This window comes from Dermacentor silvarum, chromosome 9, assembly GCF_013339745.2.
Source record: "Dermacentor silvarum isolate Dsil-2018 chromosome 9, BIME_Dsil_1.4, whole genome shotgun sequence".
Lineage (NCBI taxonomy): Eukaryota > Metazoa > Arthropoda > Arachnida > Ixodida > Ixodidae > Dermacentor > Dermacentor silvarum.
The window spans coordinates 39,562,873-39,589,537 of record NC_051162.1 but is presented as its reverse complement, the minus strand read 5'-3'; the positions used below and the strand labels follow the sequence as shown (position 1 = coordinate 39,589,537).

Here is a 26,665-nt window from a genome sequence, read left to right as displayed (position 1 = left end):
AGCGCGGGGGTGACGCAAAAAACGTGGAAATTGTGGCGGCGCTGCGTTCGCCTTATTCTGAATCTCTGGCCATAAACGTTGGCTCCGGCTGTTGGCAGTGTTCATTGGCTCAGGCGAGCACGGGCCTTAGTAGCTGTCGTCTGCTCGATGCACCGTCGTTGTTGCGTTGTTTGTATCTTTCCGCCGCTGTTTTTCCATTTTATTTACAAAAGATTGGTGGAGTTGCCGCCACTGTTGCCGCCACCGAGCATCCGCCTGTCAAAGCTCCATGCAGCTGCGGTAGGGTCTTCAACGCGGCAATCGTCCGGCCGGCGCGCGGGGCGCGCTCAATCGGGATAAGGCGACGGGGCGCCACCAACTTTTCAATAAAAAAAGCCTCAACGAGGAGCCTTCGTTGGACCCACTCCCCAATCTAGTACACTCTATTACAAGTTAGAAATGTTACTTCAAGTTGCATTTCATATTTTGTGCACTGTGCTTGCTTCCGTGCGCTTTATTCTACTTCTGTAAGGTATTTTTTGAAATGATTGTGTGCGTTGTATCATGATGCTGCCAAAATTTACTTAAAAGGGAGGCTTCGGGTCCGTCAAGCTGCATAAGTACAGCTTTTATCTACAGTCCTACCATCCCTATGTGCTGTACATGGTGGCAAAATAAACTCACTTTGTTCGGTATTACTTGAGTTTTTGGCTTGGGCTGGGCTGGGCTGGGCTGGCTGACGGACGGCGGACGGACGGACGGACGGACGGAAATTCATGAAATTTTCTTTGAGAGGCGCATTTGAAACAGAGGGCCGTTTACTTATATTTAAGTATTGGCGGTCAGAACAAAAGTGAACACATGCAGCGCCAATTGTTGGTTGTTTTCAGGCACTTAAGTTATTTTTTGATTCAGTAGTTCTCTGCTTGTCGGTGAAGTCAGTTTCAGTTGCGATACAGCATGCGCTTATGAGACATGGGAGGAGGAAGAAGACGGGCGCCTGGGCTTGGCACGAGCTGGTTACCATCTTGGTCCCTGGCAGCACTGCGCTCTTGTAAATTGCGTGTAAATAGTCTCTTTTGTTTGTGCCTTCCCGCGTTACAATATGAATGGATCCAGAGCGCGCGGATTCGCGCATTGCAATCTGACATCGGACATGCAATTGTAAGCAAATTATGCGGAAACTCTTCTGCAGTTGTTTAAGTATGCGTAAGCATTGTGCCCACTTGCTCATCTCCACGCATACGACGCGACGTGTGTTTACCGCGATTGACGAAGCAGTAGACGGTTCATTAAATGTATGCTTTATTGTCTCGTAATTAGTTTTTACTCTTTGCCCAACCAGTATAAACCCTATTGGTATGTCTTCCTTCGGTATGACCGCGTCGCCGCTCAAGAGAAATAAAATTTGTTCATACCTTTTATCTAAATTCTGTGTCACCTCAATGTCGTGTGCTAAACTGCTTCGCTGGCAATCCACCTTCACAGCAGTGGAATGGCGCATGATTTTGTTTATTTCTTTATGGGCGCATCGCGTTGCGCGTTGCGGACGGACGACACACCGACGGACATATCCTGGGTGGGTCGCCTCAAATGCTTGCACACTAAAATTTGCATCTTCAGATGTACTAAGTCTGCAAGAAAAACACTGCCTTCATTTGGGGCCCTGAGCAAGCTGGTGCGCTCACCGAGCTCATCCGGCTGCTTAACTCCGCTCCCATTTTTGCTACCTTTGATGTGTCAGGTCCAACGTGTGGCCACGGTATTGGAGCTATCCTTGCCCAGACACAACAAGGGCGAGAACATGTTATTGCCTACGCCGGCCTCCTCCTTTTCCCTGCTGAGCGCAAGTATTCTATTACTGAACACAGGTGTCTGGCTTTAGTTTGGACAGTGGCTAAATTCGGCACCTATTTGTACGGCCGGCTATTCACAATCATAACTGACCTGCGTTGGCTTTCGTCCCTGAAATATCCTTCTGGGCGCCTTGGCCGCTGGGCTCTCCGCTTTTAATAATGCAACTACTAAGTTGTATACAAGACCAGTCGGTTAAATCAAGATATACTTTTTGTCGCGCCACCCTGTCGACCCACCTGACGTTTCTGCGGCTGGAATACCTGTCACCATTCTTTCTCTGACTGCTTGGCAACACATCGAAGCGGAACAACGTCATGATGCCTCCTTACAATAACTTATTCAACGGCTTACTTCAACGATGCCTGACCCTTCCCCTTCGCACGTTCGAACTTCAAGACAGCGTATTGTACCGCTCTAACATGCGCCCTGACGGCCCTGCCTGACTCTTCGGTGTTTTCGCTCATTTCCGTCGGCAGTTCTGTCAGCTTCATGATGTCCTGACTGCGGGTCACCTTGGCGTGTCACGGACGTGACACGCCACATGGGACCACCTTCACCGGCACTCCTTTTGGCCTGGTCTTTACAGTGACGTCTGCCATTATATCACCACCTGTGACATTTTTCAACAACGAAAAAAGCCGACCACACTCCTTTCTGGCCACCTTGAACCACTTGACGTACAATTAGAATTATTCTGGTCTGTATTGTTGTTCTTTTAGGCCCTTTTCTATACCTCTGTTTCTGGAAATAATGGATTGCTATCGCAACAGACTACGCCACACGATTGCAATCACACGGGCTCTTCCGACAAACTGTGTAACCGATGTTTGGACTTCCTCCTAGGAAACGTCATCCTTAACCACAGTACCCCTTGACAGCTCCTTAACGACCGAGGCCGCTACTTTGCAAAGGTATGAATGACATTCTACAGCCGTGTGCGACTAAACACAAACTCGCTACTGCTTAAAATCTACAAACGAACAGCCTAACTGGGCATCTCAACCGAACCCTTACTCAGTATAGTATGCCTTATGACTGTATCATGTATGCTCAGCTGAACAACCCGACTGCGACGTGGCGGGGCCGAGCGTTACTTTGCCAATAATTATTCTCGCCACGATAGCCCAGGTTTCTCTCCACTCTTTCTCTTGTTTGGCCGCGATCCTACGCTACCTTTCGACACCATCCTGCCTGCTAGTGTTAATTACACATGGGAGTACGCCCGTGAAGCCATACACAAGGCACAAGGGCACGCCATATTGCCCGACGTCAACTTGTGGACTCGCGGGAAAATCAGCGGCGCTTATGTGATGCGCGCCATCATGACACCCACTACACACGGGTGCCCTGGTTCTGCTTTGGTCACCGTCGCGACGCGTTGGCCTCTCGGAGAAGTTACTTTCACGCTACTCTGGCCCTTACCGCGTCTTGCGTCAAGTAACGGACGTCACGCGAAATCGCCCCTCTTCACCGTACCGCGGTTCAGCATCGCTCCGACGTAGTCCACGTGAGCATCGTAAGCCGATCTGCCTTCGCCTCTAACACCGGGTCGGTGCTCAGGTGGCGGGAGTCCTGTGACAGGCTGATGGAGGAGAAGTTTAAGATTATTCAGAAAAGACGACGCTCTTGAACTTCGCCATCTAATCATCTTTATTTATTATATATCGAACTACCCGGTTCTTGGCCACTCGCATCTATGCTCTGCATCCTTATCTGCTCCATCCGCTACAGTCCTTGTACGTACCCGGTAAATATATTTCGTGCTTCTCTTTTCTCCGTAACATTACTAAAAGTAAATATAATAATAATAATAATAATAATAATAATAATAATAATAATAATAATAATAATGCTTATTGCGAGTTCATTCAATAGAACTGTGGACCTGTCAAAGCCATGTATTTGGCTTGAATGGCAATTCCAGGCCGCTGAGGTAGTCCCAAAGCACGCATGTCGTATGCCCATCCCCTTAACAAAATGTAGGGCATGGCGTAATATATAGAAAATAATAACAAGGAAACACACGTAACCTATGGGATTTGATATGTAGCAATTCCAGCGGCTTGCCGGGCGCGCTTCCGAATCTTTGATGCCAGGTAAAGTTCGCATAGCCTTCCTTGTCAGGCCTAAAGCGCTCAATATCGAGAACCGATGTCGAAAAGAAAACGCTAAATGGCGCGATTCTTACTCTCAAAGAATCATGACAGAAATATAGAGACAAAAAAATTATGCATACCCCACGCACTGTAGGAATCGATGTGACGCGGAGTATATTGATGGTATCTGGCTATCCAGGATTTTTTGGTGTTCCGCGAACCAGGTGAGTCAACGTGTTCATGTATATTTGATAGTTTTGTCTGTGTGTCGCGAGGGTATGTGTGTGTGACAAAAGCAGCATGACGACGACCACGAGGAACATAATGACATGGCAGCAAAGACATGATATATACACCGGCCATTCGACGCAATCTAACGACATGACGGTTATTTGGTTCTACATCGGTATTGGACGAGCACAAATCAGAAAAATACGGATGATGACGTCCTCAACAAGAACGTCCTATGCAATCATACGTACCTATGGCAATGTCAACTGGTGGTGTTAAAATAACGATGGCATTTGTACTCCAACGAATAAATGTTAAACGTGATTAACCTGGGCGATCGTCAAGTTGGTACGGCGTCGCACATTGTCTACATAGCGCAAACAGCTACGAGGAAAGTGCTGGATGAAATAGGCCGGTCATAGCCTACTTCAGTCTGACACGGCGCCTCAAAGAGTGAACTTTCACGAGGAACGAAGACGCAAAAGTAGTACGTGGCGCATGGGCCGAGAGTTTGAACTGGCTGCTTTTGTAACGAGAAATGCGCGTGCGGTCGTGGACTAGTGGTAAGCACACAGGGCTACTGTGTGCCACAGCAGGGGTTCGAATGCAGCATCGGTCGCAGGCTATTATTTTTTAACAGCAAAGCTGTTAAAGCTATCCGTAACTCCGTTAGTCGTCCGCGAAAAACTGCGCCGAGCTATGACGTCACCTCGCCTTGCCTAGTAACGGCCAGCGCAGGCGCACGCTCGCTTCGCTCGACACAGACCAACCCCACCTGATAGCACAAGGCATACACACTCCGATCCATGACGTTATGCTAGCTGGCCCTACTGCCATAGAATCTAATGGAGATTCTACCATGTAAGCAACAGTGATTTTGACGTCGCCGCTTTCGTCACGCCAGCCTTGGCAATGGAAATTTAGGGCCAGGTAGCATGACGTCATAGATCGCATTGTGTAGGTCGTGTGCTATCTAGGTGGTGTTGCACAATTACGGCGTCACCGAGCTCCCGCCAGCTGTGCGCTACTGCGCATGCACCGCGAGTCGGACGTGAGGTCACATAAAACTGTCCATGCGCTTCCTTCGTTCCGTATGAAAGCCGGTGCGCGGCGGCGGTGCGCCAGACGTAGGCATGGGGAGACCAGGGAAGGTTCGCACAGCCGAGGAAGAAGCCGCTCGCCAAGAATTGCGGCGCGCTGCCAAGCGAGATTGCCAGCGTCGACGCCGATTGGACCTAGCACAGTTAGCCGAAGAAGCCGATGCAAAACGATGACGGCCATCCGGGGGCCCCGAGTACGTCCAGCGAGACAATGCTAGGGAACGGGAGAGAAAGCGCCGGCTCCGAGAAGATCCCGACGTGATAGAAGCCGAGAACGAACGATACCGATCAGCTCCGCTGTGTCTTTAGCCTTGTGCCACTAGTGCAAGCTACCCCAATTTTTTTTTGTATTTACCTTGTACTTTGTTGTATGTACACCCTTATTTACAAAATTATTCTTATTCATTATTTTCTATTTGTTAAAGTGAGGCCAGACAGGAACCTACCTACGTACCGAAGTATCGCGAAGTGCCGAGAATGAGGCAAAGAATGCTTCGTCGTAATACCAGCATCAATCGGGAAATAATCGTCGAAAGAGTTCACAATCACGATTTGATCGATCCGAAGCCAATGGCACTCATTTTGGCGGCGCTTCCATGTTCAAAGTTTTTCCGGCTTACCCGTCTCCACGTGTCGTCTGTTGTCTGGATGCTCTTCGCAGCGGGAACGAACTAACCAATCAGCGTGCACGGAACAGTTGTCCGCTGAGCCATCCGTCATGTGCGTACATCATAAACAGGCACTACTTCACCACAACATGCGACTCACGTGACGTATTTTTCTAATATCGCTGAATGAATTTGTGACATGTATCAAGTGCATGAATATCGTGAGGCAGATCGTTTAACACCGCAGGTACAAAAGACCTCAGGTGTTTTTCATGTCTTGTACAAATAGGGGCAGAAGGAAACGTTGTCCTGAGCGAAATGCTCTGTTGAACGAAGCTCACGGATAGGCTTATAAGGGGTACATAATTGCTTAGAATAACCATTCTAAACTTTAGATTTTAAATATTTTAGTACAGCACTTTGTGTACATCACATTAGCATCTTCCTTAATATTCACGCTTGGGACGCAACACCTTGGGGCCCCAAGCCGCGTTGCGTTGGTTGCTCGTGGGTTCAAAAGAGCATCAGAGTTTCAGAATTGGGGCAAGAGCCGCGTGGCTTGCGCACTCGAGACGCCGCAGTGGCGAAAATAGAAGGTGTTTGAAAGCGTAACAACAAGAGTATTTTTACAAGTTAAACCTAAAGAAAAGCATTTCAATTGAAAAAGGCGGGAAAATATTTGTATTAAAAATAATGACTATGTTATTCTTTGTAAGACTTGTTTCTGCCATGTTTAAGCCAAGTGGAGGGGGGGGGGGGGTGTCAAAGGACGCTGACCCCAGCGCAGCTAGCTTGTTCTTGCGTTGCCCTCAGTCTCTTACCTCTGAAAATGCCGAAAATCACCCGGAACACAGTAAGTTTGCCTTGCGACCAACTTGACCGAGCGATACGAGCTTTGGATGGCTGCGGCTCGTATGTCTGTCTTGGCTATCACACGACCACTCGTCGCCAACCCAAGGGAGCATGGGAACCCATGCTATTTCTCGAGTTCGTGGTCTTTGGGCGACGCAATCGCAATCGCAATTTATTATTTATTAGTTACCTGCATCGCCCCGTAGGGCATTACAGCAGGGAGGTTACAGACTTAACTAAATACATGAACAAATAATTACAATGCCTGGAAGAAAGCATCATTTTCTGTGATGTATACAATGCGCGATGGCAAACTGTTCCAATCTCGAACAGTTCTAACAAAAAAAGAATAACGAAAAACGTCACCCCTACAAGAAAATTCCCCGACCTTCAAACAGTGGTCCAGTCGCTTAGATATGTAGTGTGGTGCCAGGATATATTGTTGGCGGTTTATGCCTGTTTTAGAATAATAAATATCGTGGAAAATTTTAATCTGATATGCCTTCTACGATCCTTCAGCTCTTGCCATTTAAGTGTATGTTTGCTTTCTGTCATGCTAAGCTGCCGACTATAGTTACCAAGAACAAATCTAACTGCCCTATTCTGGATTTTTTCTAATTTATTTATAAGCTCAGATGTGTGTGGGTCCCAACAAACACATCCATATTCAAGTATTGAACGTACATGACTGAAATACAGCTGCGTTTTTAAGTTACTCGGTAAATGACTAAAATTTCGCCGCAAGAATCCCAAAACTGATGCTGCCTTATTTACAATATAGTTAACATGCTTGTTCCATCGTAACTCAGAAGTAAAAAAAAGACGCCTAGATATTTAAATTCCTTGCTTATGTTTGGAGTAAAATCATTAATTCTATACCTATACGGATGATTAGCTCGTTTTCTTGTAAAGGTGACGTGAACAGTCTTATTTATATTTAATGACATATCCCAACGCACGCACCAGTCTGCTATAGTATTTAAGTCAACTTGTAGGATTTGTGAATCGGAAATGGAATCTACGACTCTGTAAACAACACAATCATCGGCAAACATCCTGAATGAAGATTGTATACCAATTGAAATGACCCAAGGCTGTCGTGCTCAGTTGTGGCCCGCTATCTTCTTGTGGCCCCAAGGGGACTGGGGCCCCAGTTCTAAAATATTATCTTATCACAATACACCGCACGCTGGAGCAAAAATAATCTGCTAGAAAACTCGGACAGGGCAGAATGTTTTAAGCAATGACAAAAGGACATGGGGTTTTACGTAGTTTTGCGCATACAAGTGATAGGTGACTGTTCCGTAACTTCACGATTCGCGGACAACTTTCTGTGGCAACGAAGGGAAAGCTAAACGCGCAAAGCACGCGCACAACATATTCAATCGATGTACTCCAATAACGCTAGGTACAATACGTACTACACGGACGCAGCTGCGTATGCAGAGGCTACCGGGCAGCGCTACCAAAGGAGGTACGCCCTGGCAGTCGTGAACGCGATCAGCCAGCAGCAAATTACCGCGTCGACCACGGCGGGCTCCCCCACCTCAGCCGAAATGTTAGCAGTGGCGATGGCGCTCGCTCACGCGGAGCGTTCGGAAAGGGACTCAGTCGTGGTCACTGACTCCCGGGAGACATGTTGCATGTTTCTTAAGGGGCACGTGACTGCGGCTAGCCTCGCGATAATCCCCAAATCGTTCAACCACCGCCATCGTCTACTCTGGTGCCCGGGACATTCGGGGGTACAGGGGAACGAACAGGCTAACGCTTTAGCTCGAGCGTCTACTAACCGAGCGATGGCGTCCTCTTCGAACCCCAACCCCTCACACTATCCCTCACAAAATCCCATCAATTTAAATGTAAAAGACATCCTTGCTCATCAGCGCGGAGTCCGCAGAAAATACCCGCCGCCTCACCCACAACTTAGCGGGGAAGAGGCCGCCGATTGGCGCAAAATACAGACCGGGGTATTCCCCCATCTAAAACTGCTAAATGCCATGTATCCCACCCGCTATAGGGCCACATGCCCTTGGTGCGGTGGCATACCTACACTAATACATGTGACCTGGGAGTGTAGTAAGCACCCTCATAGGCCCACTAATAATATAATAATATCTCAATGGAGCAGTGGGAGGCACAGCTCGCCCGTTCCGACTTGGCAGGACAAAAGTCCTTAATTAGCCAGGTCAGGCAGGCGGCCGAGGCCAGTGGGGCCCTGGACTGAGGGGCTCCGACCACCGCTATACTTAAAATATTTTCCAGCCAAATAAAGTTTCTATATATATATATATATATATATATATATATATAAATATATATATATATATACGGGTGCCTGGATGCTTCACATGTGTTACCGCGCCAAGTAGTCCGGCAGCGTTTGACATTGCTTTTTGTTGCTTGGAACAGACGCTGAATCGACGCAGCTTCCATGTGCGACAGTTTCGCATTTTCCCAGACGCGGAAGGTAAAAGCCGCAAAATAAGGATGCCTGTTTACACTCAGTGGTGTGTTCTGTCTTATATAACTGCCACAGTGCTAATAAGCTGTTTGTTTTCTCTTCCCCAGCCTAAGATATAACGTGTATTAAAACACGGGACTCTTTTCAGAAGCATTCTCACTTGTGGGCGCTTTGCCTTCGTTGCTGTCCCTTTATTGCCACAGAAAGGTGTACGCGAGTATAGATATTTCACATTGGTAACATATTCCCCCGCTCAGCCTTGCCAATGTATAGATCTGCTCCATCTTCTGAAGGTATTCCTCAGCCATGGCCACACATTCCACGTTCCAGTGCAGTAATACCTGCCCTGGAGCGTTCAAAGCATGAAGGGAATGCATGTGCTCTCATTTGCAGTAATTATGAACACGTCCCGAAGAGAATGGCAATGGATACACATGTTGTGATATCCCATGGCGTGTTGAAAGTTATTCTGAGAGACAAATGTTTATGGAATTGTTAGTGGTTACGGCCCTTCATTCTTGACAGGGATATGTAAGGATAAGGCGACTACTCATTCAGATGACGTCCTGGAGCCCTGAGGTTAGCACACAGACCAACGTGCGAAATACATCGATATTTATTGAAAAATGAAACAAAAGTGCTGAGGCGCTTTTCGGCCTCCCCAGCTGGAATGGCGGCTACTCGCAGGGGAAGGGGTCCCTGACTCGGCGCGTGAACAGTATTCGGGCAGGTGCGGTGGTGGCGCCCTTGATGAAGCGTCCCATGTACTTGGGGCTGTGGCGCACCAGGTAGAGCGTGAACCGCTCGGCCACCGTTTCCTTTCTGTCCGTCTTGTGCACTTTCTTCTGCGCCGGCAAGTCGGAGTGCTTAATGGCCTCGTGGTAGGCGCGGAAGTAGAGCGCCTCCCGGGGACCCCAGTGCGCACACGGAAGCAGAGACAGGTTCACGTCCTGCGGAATTGAAAAGTGAAGCTTGATTTGCGGATCCGCCCGGACATTGCTGTCTCTGGCCGCCATGTCTTAACGAGTATCTCACGCCCTGCACAGCACTCGTATAATGAATCCGCTTATATAAGTAGTGACGATATGAGTAGTCTGCACTAGTCCCACAGATGTGACTTTGACCTCCTCTGTTTGCTACGAGATAGCGCAATGAAAAAGCGAACTCTATCGAAATATCCTGTGACAAAATATACGACTTCAACAGCATAATTCCCTTAATGAGCAAATCTTTCTATGCCTTTCCCCCGAGTTATGTCGCGTCTGCTTGCCCACTTTCTCATCGAGTAAGCTGCCATATCCTGGAGACCGTGCCAATCCTGTTGACAGCGTAATCGATCGTCCCGTGTGTGATATGGTGGCCGTCTCCACGCAGATGCTATCTGCGTAGGCAGTGGCGCCTTCTGGCCCGAACCCTTCGGCATACGGACTTGGGTGAGCGCTCCGTCTTGTTTGCCATGGTATACGCTTGCCGGCAGCCTTTATAGCGCAGCTCTGAAGCGCCCGTTCCTGCATTTCGCGTTGGCGTCCATTGGGGTAACCGAGTGAACGGGCACAGCGAAGGATGAAAGAGCGAACTCGGAGGGCGGCGGGAGATGAAAGACGGCAATAGCGAAGAGAACTCGAGGGCGAAAGTGGAGGAGGATGGTGCAGCGGTACCATCAAGCGGAAAGCGGAGGAGAAGGGCCTTGCTTGAGCGTGAGAAGAAAAGCGTAGTACCCTGCAAGACGCGCTCTGCGGCGACGACCGCCACAAGATGGCGCCAGAGTAGCGCGCCGTCGTCTGTTCACCGATGGCATGCGGCGAGCGCGTCCACCGATGCCATAGAGGGAAAAAAGCGTTGCATGAGCGGAGATCTGTCTGCGGCGGCTGCTGTGAATCGCGCCCACGTGTCACGCAGGCGCTGCCTCTCGCGATCTCCAGATTAGCGAGGCAGTCGCCCCACACTTCTCTTACTATTTGCAAGGTGTGGCTTGAGATAGTCTGTTGGCGCCACCCAATATATCGCGAAATAAAAACACGTATACAGCTACTCTGAAATTTCGCATTAGGGAGTACCGTAATCGTCGGCGAACTTTTGTGTTCACTGCAGGATGAAATCCTCCCTTTGCTATCTCCAATTAACCCTGTCTTTCGCTAGTTTATTGCCACTTGCGCCTGCAAATTTCCTTATTTCATCACCACACCTAAATTTATAGCATCCTCGACTGCGCTTCCCTTCCCTTGGAATCCATTCTCTAAACGTACACCGGTTATCTACCCTATGTATTCGATGTACTTCCAAGATCCATTATTTTATCCTAACGTCAACTAGAATTACCTCTCTGATCCAGACCACTATTTTTCTGTCTACTAAATTTAACCTAACATTATATATTGCGATAGCAATTCTATGGACACTCCAGGCGCATTTCTGCCATCCTCGTCGCCATCGCCGTGATGTTCCGTATAAAGTCCAAGCACGATAACATCGTCACCGTGCGCCGTATGCTGTATGTGTGAGGGAAAGCTTGCAATGGTCAGCCGATTATCGCGGCTCAATCTCGCGCGCACGAGGGAAGAAGGCCGCGTGCAAGAGCGCCGTCTTTTGTTGCCCGCGACGCACCCTGTAGTCCCGTATTTCCTGTGCTTTACTATGTCTGTAAGACACAAGTATGATGCGTGATCTTCGTAGTGGCCAAAATATTTCACCTAAGGCTAAATGTGTTGAACATTTTCGCAGCGAAGCTGTTATAGGCTAGGTTCCAGGTGATCGCGTCCGGCAACAGAAATGGATATTTAAACAATTTGAGACGCGTTGGAATGGCGGATTTTTAAAACTTCGGGATCGTAAAACAACTTCAGACATGTGACGCCACATTGTGCCGTCCTACAAAAAACTCCCGGATGTTGGCATTTTTTAACTTCGGGATCGTAAAACAATTTCAGACGCGTCGCGCCACTTTGTGGCATTGTATGAAAACGTCGGAATGGCGGCGTTTTAACACCTCGGGATTGTAAAACAATTTCGGACGCGTCGCGCCTCCTCGTGGTGTCGTATGAAAACCTCGGGATGGCGGCGTTTTTAAACTTCGGGATCGTAAAAAACGCGTGGACCACACCGGGCTCTTCACACAAACTTATGTTTTCTTCTTCATGACGTCACGTAGCTTGCCCTGGCGGCAACGTGTATGCGAACCGCCCATGTGGCCCCGATCTCGCATACTTGGAACGTTTCACCGGAGCAACGGTCAATCACCACATACACAGCTTCGCTGGTCATCCACCTTCACATAGTGGAATGGCACTTAATGTTTATTTACAAGAACAAGCGGTGACGCCCGTGGGTTACTAGAGGGCTGTACGATGTCGTGTTGAAGCATGTCGCCAACTTGTTCAGCGATGATGCAGCGCTCAGTGGCTGACGCACCATATGGGCCCTGACGCAAAGGAGCATCGACACCACTGTCGATATGGTGAGCCACGGTTGAATTACGACTCAAAGAAGGTTGGAGGTGATCGAGGCTCGTGCGGAAGCGTTCAACGAAGGAGATGATTTGGCGCGTTTCTCAGCGTAAGATGAGCGTCGACGCTGCGGGAAAGGGCCTCGGTAAAGGAGAGTCGAGAAGGTAGAGCGGAAGCTTCAATGGCGTTAATTTGTAGAGAAGTCGGGTGGCAAGGAATGTCGTTAAGTAGAGACGGGTTCATGTTCTTCAACACTAGCAGTACACTGGATGGGCAGGGAAAGGGACTGGAAACATAGATAGCAGTGGAAGTATCATGAATTGTCAGTAAAGCGAAAGGAATCCGAAAGCACTTGCGACGGACAGCGGTTCCAGAAGGATTAAAATTTACGGTTCAGCGAGTAGGGACGTCACAAGAAACAGGAACCAGACCGGATGAGAAAGACAGTATCGCCGTGTCAGTGGCAATACTTTTGCAGGCAGAAGCGGCGAGTCAACGAAAGTGAAGTCACACAACGCCGAAAACTGGACTTAGGCGCGAGCAGAGTCGATGATGGTGTGGTGAGCGCAAAGGTAGTCCCAGTCAAGTATAATGCCGTTAAAATCGTTGCGCATTTCAGAAGCACAATATGCTCGACGCTGTACAAGACATCTTGAATAACGACGCGAAAGGTCGGATTTGTGCTCGATATAAACTCAGAAAGGGGCATCGTTACTTCCCGCAATTCACGGCAAAGCGTTGCAGCCATTACAGACACGGCTGCTCCAGTGTCAAAAAGCGCCAGAACGGACACACCTTCAACGCAGATGGCAACATAAAATGGGTACAAATGAGGTCTTGGAAAAGTTTGAAAGCTGCGCAGTTCTCGCCATCTGGAACTGCGTCGTCTAGGTTTCCTCAAGGACAGGCTGAGGGCATCGCAGCATTGGTGAAAGGGGACGGCGACTTGGGTGAAGTCAACCGGCGTGCGTTGAAGTTTTGGCAAGTCCTAAAGACGGAGTTAGTAGATGGACCAGACGAAGCATTCTACGGTGTCGGTGCGAAACTATAGCTATTTCTGCGTACGTCCTCACGAGAGAGAAACTCATGCCGGCGGCCTAACCAAGCTACATGGTCTGGGATACCGACGAGGCGGTTGGGGTGGTTGTGAGGAGCGCGCCACGGGTTTTGAAACCATTGTGTCAGACACGAGAATGGAAGGCCAGCCGGGTGAACAGGTTGACGCGACGTAAGAAAGGCGCGTGTGAACACATAGGAGTTCGCAATGGGTAGAGGCTGACAGTGTCACCACGACTTCGACGTAGGCGACTGGATGCCTAGGCGTGACCAGGAATCCGGAGTAGGTGAGCGGAACAGTCACCAGGGGCGCGATCTTGTACGCGTTCCAAAATGGAACGGAGGCGTTCCGTTCCATCGAGCCGCACACGATTGGTCAATTTGAACCGTGACGATCAAATTGACCAATCGTGAGCGGCTTGATGGAACGGACTGCCTCCGTTCTATTTTGTAACGCGTACAAGATCGCGCCCCAGTATGACAGGGGCTCCGGGTGGCACCTCGGAAGCTATTCTTAAACGACTCGTATCGAGGGCGGCAGCGTAGAAGGGACAGCATCAAGAGTACAAGGCACAAAGGACAGCTGGCGCGCAATCTCCTCGGGTACCAAGTTCTTTATCTCGTTAAGTAAGAAAGTGGTCCCATGCAAGATAAGCAGTTGTTAAGGCCGAAATCGTTTCTTGGGGCGAGGAGGCATTGCAAGTAGAGTCTCGTTGCAACCGTAGCTCGTCATAGCTTTGACAAAATTTAATACCGTCGGTATCGTTTACGGATTCGTGGCGACAAGCATCTGAAATGCATCGTCCTTGACACATTTTCAAGATGTGTTTGATCTTGTCGGCCTCTGTTGACGCGGTTGGAACGACACGCTTGCATAGGCATGCTTGCATTGACACTCTTGCAAAGATCGACCACATCTTCAATGTCGCTATAGTGTAGTTCTCACCACGTTGCTGAGCTCGTCCTCGCAAGCTCTGCTCGGCATGCAACTTGCGAATGGCTGTAGGACCGAATAGCTTGGCGAATTTCGTTCTGAAGGCCGCCCAGGTGCTAACGTCAGTCTCGTGATTGCGCAAACACTGATTGGCGACGTCAGTGAATTGCAAGATGACATTAGAGTACATTAGTGATGACAGGATGACAATGGCCGTAGTGCTATTTGTTGTGCTTGGTTATCTGGTCGTTTCATTCAAGCCAATCCTCTACGCCCTGGTCGTCGGTCCCACTGAAGAAAGCAAGGTCACGTTGCCGAACCGGGGTGGAACAGACAATAGTCGGAGGCTAGGAAGCAACCTGCTGCTCTTCGTCCGCGGCCACGATAGAAATTGGAGGCAAGGTACGGCTGCGGAGTTCCAGGGTTGTAGCCAACTAGCAACCTCCACCAAATATAATGGGACGTTTCTGATAAGCACTATTTATATAAAAAAATTTCTCTGGTGATTACTATACTCCCTAATGCAAAATATGAGCGCAGCTCTATACGTGTTTTCATTTCGTGATATAGTAGCTGGCGCCGACAATCGGTCTCGTGCGACAGTTCGCAAACGGGGCGAAGAGTTGCGGGACGGCCTCGCAAATCTGCGGATCGCGAGATCCAGCGCGTGGGTGACGCGTGGGCGCGATTCACAGCAGCCGCTGCCGACAGACCTCCCCGACAACGTGCGCTATACTCTGGTGCCATCTCGTCGCCATCGTCGCCGCACTACACTTCTCACGCTTTCGCCATTCCCTCCTCCGTTTTCCTCCTCACCTCTTTCTTGCCCCACTACACTCGGTTACGCGAGAGGACGCCGATGATCGCCGCCAGAACGGGCAGCTGCGCTCTAAAGCAGACATATTCATAGCACGCGAACCGATAATGGCAGAAATCACCGCAAGCCTTCTGAAACTTCTCCTTTTCTGCTTGAGCAGCGCACTCTGCTTCTACTAGTAGTTCCGGTATTGATTACAATATATATATATATATATATATATATATATATATATTGTAATGAGGCAGAGGCGCCCCTGGGTATGTGCCGACTGAAGAGGAAGGCGAAGGACCCTGCCGTGATCGCGAGAGAACCCCGTGCTACAGACAGCCCTTGCAGTGCCTACCTGTACCTAGCGTTCTTACAACGTTATCGAGGACAATAAATCTCGTCGCATTTGGTGGAGGTTGCTGAGATTATTCGCCTCGTCCTGGAGCTCCGCACTCGAACCCTGCCAACACCAACACGATCGTCCTGCACTATGCCTGATCCAGCCACTTCGTCGCCTGCACCACCGGCTGCCACTGTCGTCTGCGCCGGCGTCCCTCTTCATCGCGATCCACCCATATTCAGTGGGACCGCCGAACACGACGTGGAAGCCTGGCTCTCATCGTACGAACGTGTAAGTGCCCATAACAAATGGGACGACCAGGCTAAGCTGTCCTATGTGTCCTTCTGCCTCGCCGACGTATCCAAACTGTGGTTCTTCAACCATGACGAGGTTTATTGTCCTCGATAACGTTGTAAGAACGCTAGGTACAGGTAGGCACTGCAAGGGCTGTTTGTAGCACGGGGTTCTCTCGCGATCACGGCAGGGTCCTTCGTCTTCCTCTTCAGTTGGCACATACCCAGGGGCGCCTCTGCTTCATTACAATATATATATATAGTCATACTCATAAATCTCAGTAGGCTGCTGCGCACGAGGTCGCGGGATCGAATCCCAGCCACGGCGGCCGCATTTCAATGGGGGTGAAATGCGAAAACACTCGTGTACTTAGATTTAGGTGCACGTTAAGGAATGCCAGGTGGTCCAAATTTCCGGAGTCTCCCACTACGGCGTGCCTCATAAGCAGATCGTGGTTTTGGCACGTAAAACCCCATAATTTAATTTAAATCTCAGTAGTCATACGAACTCATAAGGCATTCTCAGGTATATATACCCCTATGGACCCCATGTCTACCTATGGGCTTCGTGCGCTACCGATAGCGGCGCTGCGAACGGCGCTCCCGTGACGTCAGAGGAGGGACTCGCCTTTGTCGTCTGCTATGCTCCGGCCTACAATTGCTTCATTTTATGCGTTTGCTCGCTCTCTAACTGCGTGCTCGCGTAGCACCGACGCTCTCCAATTACCATCTGTATTTTCATCCTAGTGTTAGTTTTGTTATTGTAGGCTTTATGAGGGCAACAAACCTGCTATATTAAATGCGTCTTCCATCTAACCGCACGATGAAATCGCTCATTGATTCTGGCGTTGCGCTGCTTGGCTCGAAGTCGCTGATTCCACCTTTTCTGTGGCGGCCGTATTTAAATGGAGCGAATTGCAGACACGCTTGTTGCATTTATATTTAGATGCTCGCTAAAGAACCCCAGGTGGTCCCAAGTCCTACACTACGTGACTGATAATCATGTGGTGGGTTTGGCGCGTAAGATATCGGAATTAATTTTTACATATATTTTTATACTACATATAACCCCATCTCTCGCGGGCAGGGACACGATCTCGTGACTCAGTCATAAACATCGCGCCAAGCCAGTAAATGAGAATTGTCACATCTTTGAAAATGAAGCGCGATCACAGTGCTCATGCGCAAAATTTTGCGTTGACAAAGCGACATTGTAGCTGAATGCGAATTTCACATTTCGCTTGTAATTCCAGTAACTTTCGGTTCCAAATGTAAAACTTTTTCTGACAAGAAAAGTCTGGTTATTTTACTGAGAAGCGGTTTACCTTAAACATTAGTGGTGCACCACGCGCTTTCGTTCCCAATTTTCAACCATGCTTCGCACTATTTTCTTGCAAATAAATTTCATTACCACTTTCTAATCCCGAAAAAAATGTTTGTTTAGGTTAACATAATACTATTTTCGTTCAACGCACTTTTCGAGTACCGGAAGCCACTCGGAAAACATTATTTTATCAGCGTAATAATAAAAATATTGTCTTAAAGAAATTCAGAAATACTGGTCAACATTTCGCCTTTATGCGTCTGCCTCCCCCCCCCCCCCCCACCCCTTGGTCTTTCTTTGTGTGCACGTTTAGAGCTTCCGCGACTTAATCTGTGTAGCTCCCAACAAACCTAAAGTTATCCAATATCTTGTTTTAGTTTTGAATAGGTATGACGCGCTTACCGAGCAAAATATATTGAGAACGGTGATGTAAGAAAGGGTTGTTGCCTTTGTTACGCGATAGCATTAATTATCATCGCTGGACGAATCTAGCACGGGGAATGAGCACGCTACCCAAGGTAGGAGCAAGAAAAAAAGGGTTACGCTGAGCCGACTAGCATGCAGGGGCGAGTTGTGTCATGGTGGAAGTGATTCATCGGAATTAAAAATTATGAGAAGGTCAATACTGCAGCACAAGACTACGTGATTTTGTTTTGCTCAATAATTTTATCCGCCCTTGTATCAGACGTCCCCGACCACATTTTCCTGCAATGCCGCTAGAGCAGTGCATGCAATATTGTACCGCAGGGACCACTTAGTTTCTTGAGCGTGGCATCAAACTTTCATGATATGCTTACCACGTTGGGCAGCAACAAAATCGTCATGTCTGTGGCAAAGGGAGTACGCGACCGAACACGCTGCACGCGCTGCATAGTCAAACACGTTATTACAGCGCAGGCACCGTAGCTGAACGCCAAATCCCGCAGAACATTGTCAAGAAAGGGCCGACAAATTGTTGTGGGTGTGCCATGAAAACGGAACAGCAATGGCGAGATGCCAACGCCGTACACGCACGTATACAAACTGATGAGTAGCAGATGACGCCAGAAGCAATCCACACTGCGCGTAGTGACGACTACTGGGCTAGATTTCGCAGGGAATAGTGTCCTGGAACATTCCATGCATACTGGTCAAAAACCCTGCAGACTCGCTTTTCAAAAATTCGAGCAGAGCAGGACGGTCGACAGCTTCAAACTGCCTTCACATAGCGAGCGCGCGTGCGGTGTGGCAGCGGAGTCCCCCCATTGACGTCACACGCGAGAGGGCGCCGCTCATAGAACACGGGGCGAATAGAGGGCATCGTAGCACGCGTTACAGACTGACCTACGGTCTGATTTCCCACTGAAATAGCCCTAGAATGCCTACGCATTAAAACATATTGGTGAGGTTAATTGTCTTCCAGGCACATAATTACCGTAGTTCACATTCAAGACAGATTCAAGTGCGCGCGTGTGGCATGGTTACCAGGTTGTTCTCCATGAGCCAGGTGACGAGTAGGAACGGGATGCCGGCGAGCGAGCCCACGAGCAGGAACTGGCACGCAAGTTTCGCCTGCACGTCGTAGTGGCTCTCCAGGTCTCGGACGAAGTCCTGGAGGGTCACGAACGTCGCCACCAGGACTCCGAGTAGGGCGCACGGCGTCCACACGCTCCAGCAGCGGATCCAGTAACGGCCCAGCATGCCCTGTTCCATGAAATTCACATCGAACAGCAGCCTGTCGACGCCGTAGCCCCAGACGAACGACAGCGTCTCCAAGCAGGCCACCAGCAGTACTGGAATCTGCGCGTTTACCGTAGAAAAAATTTAAACAATCTTTATTTTGTCTAGGAACAAATCGACATCTAAATACTGGCGCATCAGACAAATGAAAAATAAAAAAGGTAAAACAAGTACGACCAAAAGTTATGGCATGCAAAACATAGAATGAAGAAAACGACAGAATGAATAGGTGCATAATGAGCAATGATCCAACAACATGCATAACAACAACAGTAAGCATAAAATCGAGACAACTTAAATTTACGAAGGAGAGGGAAACAATGAAAAGAGAGGAGAGGAGTGCATTTGGGAAACTGGCAAAAGAGAAATCATGAAGCTCGGAGCAGATAGAAAACAGCACGTTTTCAAAGATATAATCAAGCACTCAATGAATCAATCATTCAAATATTTATTACGGTGCCCAGAAATAGCTACGGAGCCTTCACACTGGTGCACACAAAAAATTCATACGCTAGGCAGAATGTACGAGAAGAGCAATGTGGTCAGCAAAAAATATGACGGAAACAAACAAGTAAAAAAAAGAAAACGAGCAAGCTGTTGTACAGTTAACTGTACAACTGATTATCTAACATACACAAAACGTATGAACTCTCAAATATGTCAATATAGGCTGAATACTTATAGCATGTTTTTTGGATATGAGCCATACGACAGTTAATGCTGCAACAAGACCACGTAGATAGTGCGGAATGCTTCTTGGTATGCTTCTGCTGAACGGAAAATTGTACATGGTCGCTGGAACGTAGACGTAGTACTTGAAAATGTTTATCAATTTATTACGGGTGCACCCAATGAGGTCAGAATTCGATCTGCTCGTAGTATCCTAAACTACTGACTCATACTTTAGTAATGGAAGGCACGCGGTAGAATAAAATTTCAGGAAGGCAGCAGTATAATCGAAGCAATGCAATATAGGAATAACAATACCAAGCGCGCGAAGGGCATGTTGTTTCGGATATTTAGCTTGCGAAGATAAGCATAGCGTTTTGTCGAAGTAAACACCAAGATATTTAATTTCATCAACCTTGGGCAATGGAGCATCACGAAGGGTGGATGAAAATTGCACATGGTGTTTTCCGCGTATAACTTACTACCAAAGTTTTCGATGGATGATGGATGGAAAAACTTTATTAGGCGAGTGAGTTTGGACCCTTGCAAGGGCCCAGGGCCACCGCACAGCCCTCACATTACGCGCATGTGTCCAGGCCACGTTGGGTCATGGCACTGGCACCCTGTTCGCGCAGCGAAGTTGGGTGTCCGGGTATTGGGACGCAAGGAGGACCTCCCATTCCTCCCATGTTCCGATGGCGGGCTGTCCCTGCGGGGGAGGATCGGCAGGGTAGCCGAGGAGCATGTGGTCTAAGGTGGCGTGCGACTCTCCACAGAGAGTGCACTCTGGCGAAATGGGGCGGAAGTGGGATAGGAGCTGAGGGGTGGGAAGAGTTCGGGTCTCCAGTCACCTCCAGAGGATTTGTTGGGAGCGGGATAGTCGGGGATGGGGAGGAGGGTAGAGTCGACGGGCAAGGCATGCTCCATATGCAAAAAGGTAAGGCCTGCAACACGGACACAAGAGGACAACACAAACACCGACTATCAACTGAAGCAAACACTGAGGCGAAAAATAGAAACAAGACACAAAACTCATCTGAATGGTAGCACCACGTGTCAATCGGGTACACGTGCCGGTCTACGTGAGAGTCTACGCCCATGGGTGCGCCATACTGTACAGGCATAGGAGTGAAGATACGCGTCTAATGGTCGACGCTTGGCACATCAATAATGGTGGAAGTGCGTGCGTGAGTCGGCGTTCGATTACTTTACATAAGGAAGAGATCAAATGCCTCAACAGTTGTCTCTCAGACATCCTCGACTTGGTAGCCCAGACGTTGGAGCAGGGCTCTTCCCGTCTTTGTCAGCTTTAGTCTCTCCAGCTGGTTGACGTTGTGCGCATCGACGAGCTCTTCCCACATGTTGTGGACTCCCATTTTGAGTAGTTGCGCTGGGGACGTGGAGGGGAACAGGCCCAAGGCAATTTTGTAGGCTTTACTGATGAGCGCGTATCTGGCCTCTCTTTGCTACGGGGTTTCAGCAGCCAACTTTGCCTTTGCTTGAGATTGCGCAGCCTGCCCTCTAGCTATATCTACTGGATGATTGCGTCACACGCCAACGTGACGTGTGACGTTTGGTCCTGACCCAGCAACACCTACGTCTTCTAGAGAAGCACGCAGGGAGAGGAGAGGGTGCGCTTAGTGAGGGTAGCGAAGGCTAGAGAGAAACCACTCGCTCACCTTCGATCTCGGAGTGGTTAGCAGCCTTTTATTTAACAATAAACAATGAAATCAACTGAATCATCAAGGAGGTCCACACACCTGCCGGTCGCTTGCGCTGAAGGGCATGCACAGGCGGCCCAGCCGGCGCGCCATGCATGGCGCGACTGAGCGACCACGCGCCGGCGAAGCTATTAAACCCTCTGCTAGTCACGTGGTACCGCAGCGGCGAGGCTCCGAGAGACCGCAACTGCAACGCCTCTCCCCAGCGGATCACGTGTCGTGGCGTGACATCTGCCACACTTGAGCTCCAGCGGCTCGTGCTCCAGCGGCTCAAGGTCATTGCGACGCAATGACTGACCTTGCGATACATGGCGTAGTACAGCTTTCGCTCTCAAACATAACGCCAACGTCACGTGTGACGTTTGGTCCTGACCCAGCAACACCTACGTCTTCTAGAGAAGCACGCAGGGAGAGGAGAGGGTGCCCTTAGTGAGGGTAGCGAAGGCTAGAGAGAAACCGCTCGCTCACCTTCGATCTCGGAGTGGTTAGGAGCCTTTTATTAAACAATAAACAATGAAATCAACTGAATCATCAAGGAGGTCCACACACCTGCACGGCGAACCGGTTGACCAGCAGGGCGATCAGATATCCGTACGGCGTGGTGTATGGCAGGCTCGCCACGCAGCCCACCATGCAGACCGCCGCTATGAGGGAGCCCGTGAGTGGCCGCAGCGACGGGAACTCGTCCGTCACGCACGTCACCAGCGTCCACACGCCGGCCACCTGGGTGCGCAGAACGATCGAGCTGTGTTAGCCTTCTTGGCATCAGTCCTAGCAGTGTGAGCCCAGCTAAACAGCCCACGTCTTGATATTTTCATTTGAAGGGACACTAAAGAGAAACACTTCATCAGTTTAGACTGGTTAAGCATTTTCAAAGCAAGATTCTCTTTTCGTCTTCCCGGTAAAATGCTGTTTGTCCTAGCTACCTCACCCGATAAATTTCTGCGTATATATATATATATATATATATATATATATATTGTAGTGAAGACGAATGCCCGGCGCTGCAACCACATTGCCAGTCATGCGGGAAGCGCGAGCTCCAGATTGCCTGAGCCGCTCTGGTTGAGACCACGCTGCGAACGCTGCCCGCTGCCCTCTTGTCCTGTGTTCGCGTGAGATTCTGGTGGAGGTGTTGCGGTCTCCCCCAAGCTGGAATTACGCACCCGAACTCTGCCGTCCGTCATGCCTGACGACGCCAGCCCGACATCCCCATCGGTTACTCCAGCCATCGTATGTACCGGTGCCCAGCGTCAGCGGGATCCTGACATCTTCAGCGGCACCGATGAGAAAGATGTTGAAGATTGGCTGGAACGGTATGAACGCGCCAGCAACATTAACAAATGGGACGACACCCACAAGCTCAACAACACGATGTTCTATCTATCGGGCGTCGCCAAGCTGTGGTTTCGAAACCACGAAGCCGATCTCCGCACGTGGGCTCGCTTCAAAAGCAGCATCGCAGACGTTTTCGGCCACCCTAGCGTGCGCAAGCTTGGCGCTGAACAACGCCTGCGCAGCCGATCCCAGCAAACTGGTGAAACGTTCACCAGCTACATAGAGGACATCGTCGACCTCTGCCGGCGTGTCAACCCGACGATGGAGGAGGTGGACAAGGTACGTCACATCATGAAGGGCATTTCCGACGATGCCTTTCATATGCTGCTGTCAAAAAGCCCTGACACACTTTCTCAGGTCATTGAGCTTTGCCAGAGTTTCGATGAGCTTTGCAGGCAGCGTCTTCTCACACGGCGCCCACCTGTGTCCGATGAAAGCCTCGCGAGCGTGGCCGTGGCTCTTGACATGGACTCCTTGCTTTGCCAAATTAAAGAGTTCGTCCGTGCTGAGGTCGCTCGCCAGCTTTCGCTGCTGTCCTCAGCCACGTCACCACCCTCGCCTTTGCCGGCCAACCTTCGCCAGGTCATCCACGAGGAAGTTTGCGAAGCTCTCGCTTCTGCCCGCGAGACTCCACCGGTGCCGACTCCCGTTGCTTTTCCCGAGGTGACTGCACCTCTTAGCTATGCCGAGGCTCTCGCACAGCCACCACCTCAGACCTTTGTGTCATTCCCATCAGCCGTGCCACTGCGTCCAACCCCTCACTTCGTTCATCCGCGGTACCCACACAGCAGTGGACAATGGCGCACTCCTGACAACTGAGCAATATGTTTTGCATGTGGTCTCCCTAGCCACATTGCACGATTTTGCCGTCGCCGCCCAACATCCTACCGCCGTAGCTTCGACACCGAACCATACGGTTCACCATACCCGTCGTCCTCCGTGCCTCAGAACCCTGGCCAGATGTCTTCTTACTCGGTCCACCGCCCTCTTGTTGACCGCCGTTCACCATCGCCCCGACGTCGCTCGCTTTCGCCGATGCGTCGTCGTCCTTCTACGCCGGAACGGGAAAACTAATCGTCGCAGTTCCAAAGGCGAGAACTGCGTCACCCACGAACAGACCAAGGCCTCTCCCTTCTCCGACTAATGTTATCGGTGTATATGTGGACGGCGTCGCTGCACTCGCCCTCGTTGACACTGGTGCCGCAGTTTCGGTTATTAGTGCCACACTTTGCCGTTCGCTCAGGAAAATTACGACGCCACTGTCAAACGTATCCCTTCGTACTGCCAGCGCAGACCGCATCACGCCTGCAGCAGCGTGTACTGCTCGTGTTGTGATGAACGGCCTCCTCTACATCGTCGAATTTTTGGTGCTGTGTTCCTGTTCCCACGATCTTATGTTGGGCTGGGACTTCCTTTCCGCTAATAAGGCCGTCATCGACTGTTCTCGTGCTGAGGTGGAATTTCAAACGCTGTGCGACGCTCCGCTCCTTGACGCTCGTGAACCTGACGATAAAGTTTTTGTTGCCGAAGACGTTACAGTTCGACCGCACTCTTCTGCCCTAGCCACAGTGTCATGCAACCTTGTTGGTGATGCCAGCGCACTTTTTACGCCATCCGTCATTTTCGCTCGTCGCAAATGTTCCCCGCTGCCTTTCGCTGTTTTGGACGTTCATGCCGGCATCAGCAGACTGCTCGTCTCCAACCAATTGTCCTGTCCTCTCACTTTGCTTCGTGGGGAGTGCGTTGGCCGCGTCCAGTGTGTCGACCCCGCTGCCATCATTGACATGCCAACTGGTTCCATCGCCACTCATGAGGTCGCCGGAATGACCTGTAACACCGCGCAGGAGCCGACTTCGCCCGATGTTCTCCATAGCTCCATCGCCGACACGTTGACTGTTTCCCAACGCGCCCAGCTTCTACGCCTTCTCGACAAGTTCCGTTCGTCTTTCGACTGCCAGCATGTTCCCTTGGGCCGCACGTCAACTGTTTGTCATCGCATCGACACGGGTACTAGTGCGCCACTGCGACAAAGACCCTATCGTGTATCAGCGACAGAGCGCCTGTGTCACCGATGACCAAGTAGCTGACATGCTGAAGCGCGGCGTCATTCAGCCTTCGGATAGCCCCTGGGCATCTACCGTTGTTCTTGTTAAGAAGAAGGACGGATCGATTCGATTCTGCGTCGATTACCGTCGTCTTAACAAAATAACTCATAAAGATGTTTACCCTCTTCCGAGAATTGACGACGCCCTTGACTGTCTCCAAGGCACGGAGTTCTTCTCTTCTATCGACTTACGTAGCGGCTATTGGCAAGTCCCCATGGCACCCGAAGACCAACCTAAAACGGCCTTTAACACCAGATGGCCTAAATGAATTTCGTGTCATGCCTTTTGGGCTTTGCAACGCCCCAGCAACATTTGAGTGTATGATGGACAACCTGTTGCGTGGTCTCAAGTGGAAAACGTGCCTGTGCTACTTATATGATGTGGTTATTTTTTCGCCCGATTTTCCCACCCATCTCTGTCGGCTGGAGGAAGTGTTACAGTGCCTAACTGCCGCCGGCCTGCAGCTCAACCTGAAGAAATGCCACTTTGGCGCAAGTCAGCTCACCATCCTTGGCCATGTCGTATCTAAAAGTGGTATTATTCCTGACGCCGCCAAGCTCCGTGCAGTCGCTGATTTTCCCAAACCTTCCTCCGTACGAGAACTTCGCAGCTTCCTTGGCCTCTGCTCTTACTTTCGCCGCTTCATTCGGAATTTTGCGTCCATCACCGCTCCCTTGAATCAGCTTCTACGGAGCGACTTGAACAATTACGCCTGGTCCCCTGCCTGTGACGATGCCTTCCAAGAGTTGCGTCGTCTATTAACATCGCCTCCTATACTGCGTCACTTCGACCCGAGTGCTCCGATCGAGTGCCAGCGGTGTTGGGCTCGGCACTGTGCTCGCGCAGCGCAAATCTGGGTTCGACGAGTACGTCGTTGCATACGCAAGCCGCACCCTCACCAAAGCAGAGACGAATTATTTCGTTACGGAGAAGGAATGTTTGGCCATAATCTGGGCACTTGGTAAATTTCGACCCTACTTCTATGGCCGCCCCTTTGACGTAATTACAGACCACCATGCACTTTGTTGGCTGTCCACATTGAAGGACCCCTCAGGTTGATTAGCTCGCTGGGCTTTGCGGTTGCAAGATTTCGACGTGCGCGTTGTCTACAGGTCTGGCCGCCGCCACACCGACGCCGACGCGCTTTCCCATTCGCTCGTGTCAACCGAAAGCGATGCCTGCCTCTCTGCCGTTGACCAAGTACTTCCGTTCACAGCAGGCTCCGACTTGGCTTCGGAGCAACGCAAGGATGCCTGGATAAGTGCTCTTATCCACTTCCTTTCTAACCCGTCGACTGTTCCTCCACCTTCTCGAGCTTTGCGCCGTCAAGCTTCGCACTTCGAAATGCGGGATGGACTTCTCTATCGCCGGAATTACGTCTCCGACGTCCGCAAGTGGTTTCTCGTCATACCGCAACATCTTCGTGGTGAAATATGTTCTGCCTTCCACACTGATCCGCAGTGTGCACACGCGGGTGTCTTCAAGACGTACACCCGGCTTCGCTCCAGGTTTTATTGGCGTGGCATGTATACCTTTGTGTGCAAGTGCATTCGGTCGTGCCCTCAGTGCCAATGCCGCAAGGTTCCTTCTCAGCATGTCTCTGGTCCACTCCAGCCAATCCCGTGTCCTGCCAGGCCCTTCGATCGCATTGGGATTGACCTGTATGGACCCCTTGGAAACCTTTCGGAAACCGCTGGATAGTCTTCGCCATCGACCACTTGACGCGATACG

At 50.1% G+C, this 26,665-nt stretch overlaps 1 protein-coding gene across 1 annotated transcript in view; it reads right to left on the bottom strand.

Annotated features, from left to right (window-relative positions):
* The window catches only part of LOC119463541 (sodium-dependent nutrient amino acid transporter 1-like), a 168,290-nt gene that overhangs the window by 72,623 nt on the left and 69,002 nt on the right, over window positions 1-26,665 (bottom strand). The window contains exons 5-6 of the mRNA XM_049655208.1: window positions 22,041-22,214; window positions 18,847-19,161 (exon numbers count right to left, since the gene is read on the bottom strand). Coding sequence (XP_049511165.1) covers window positions 18,847-19,161; window positions 22,041-22,214 — 489 coding nt within the window. The remainder of the gene's footprint in view (window positions 1-18,846; window positions 19,162-22,040; window positions 22,215-26,665) is intronic.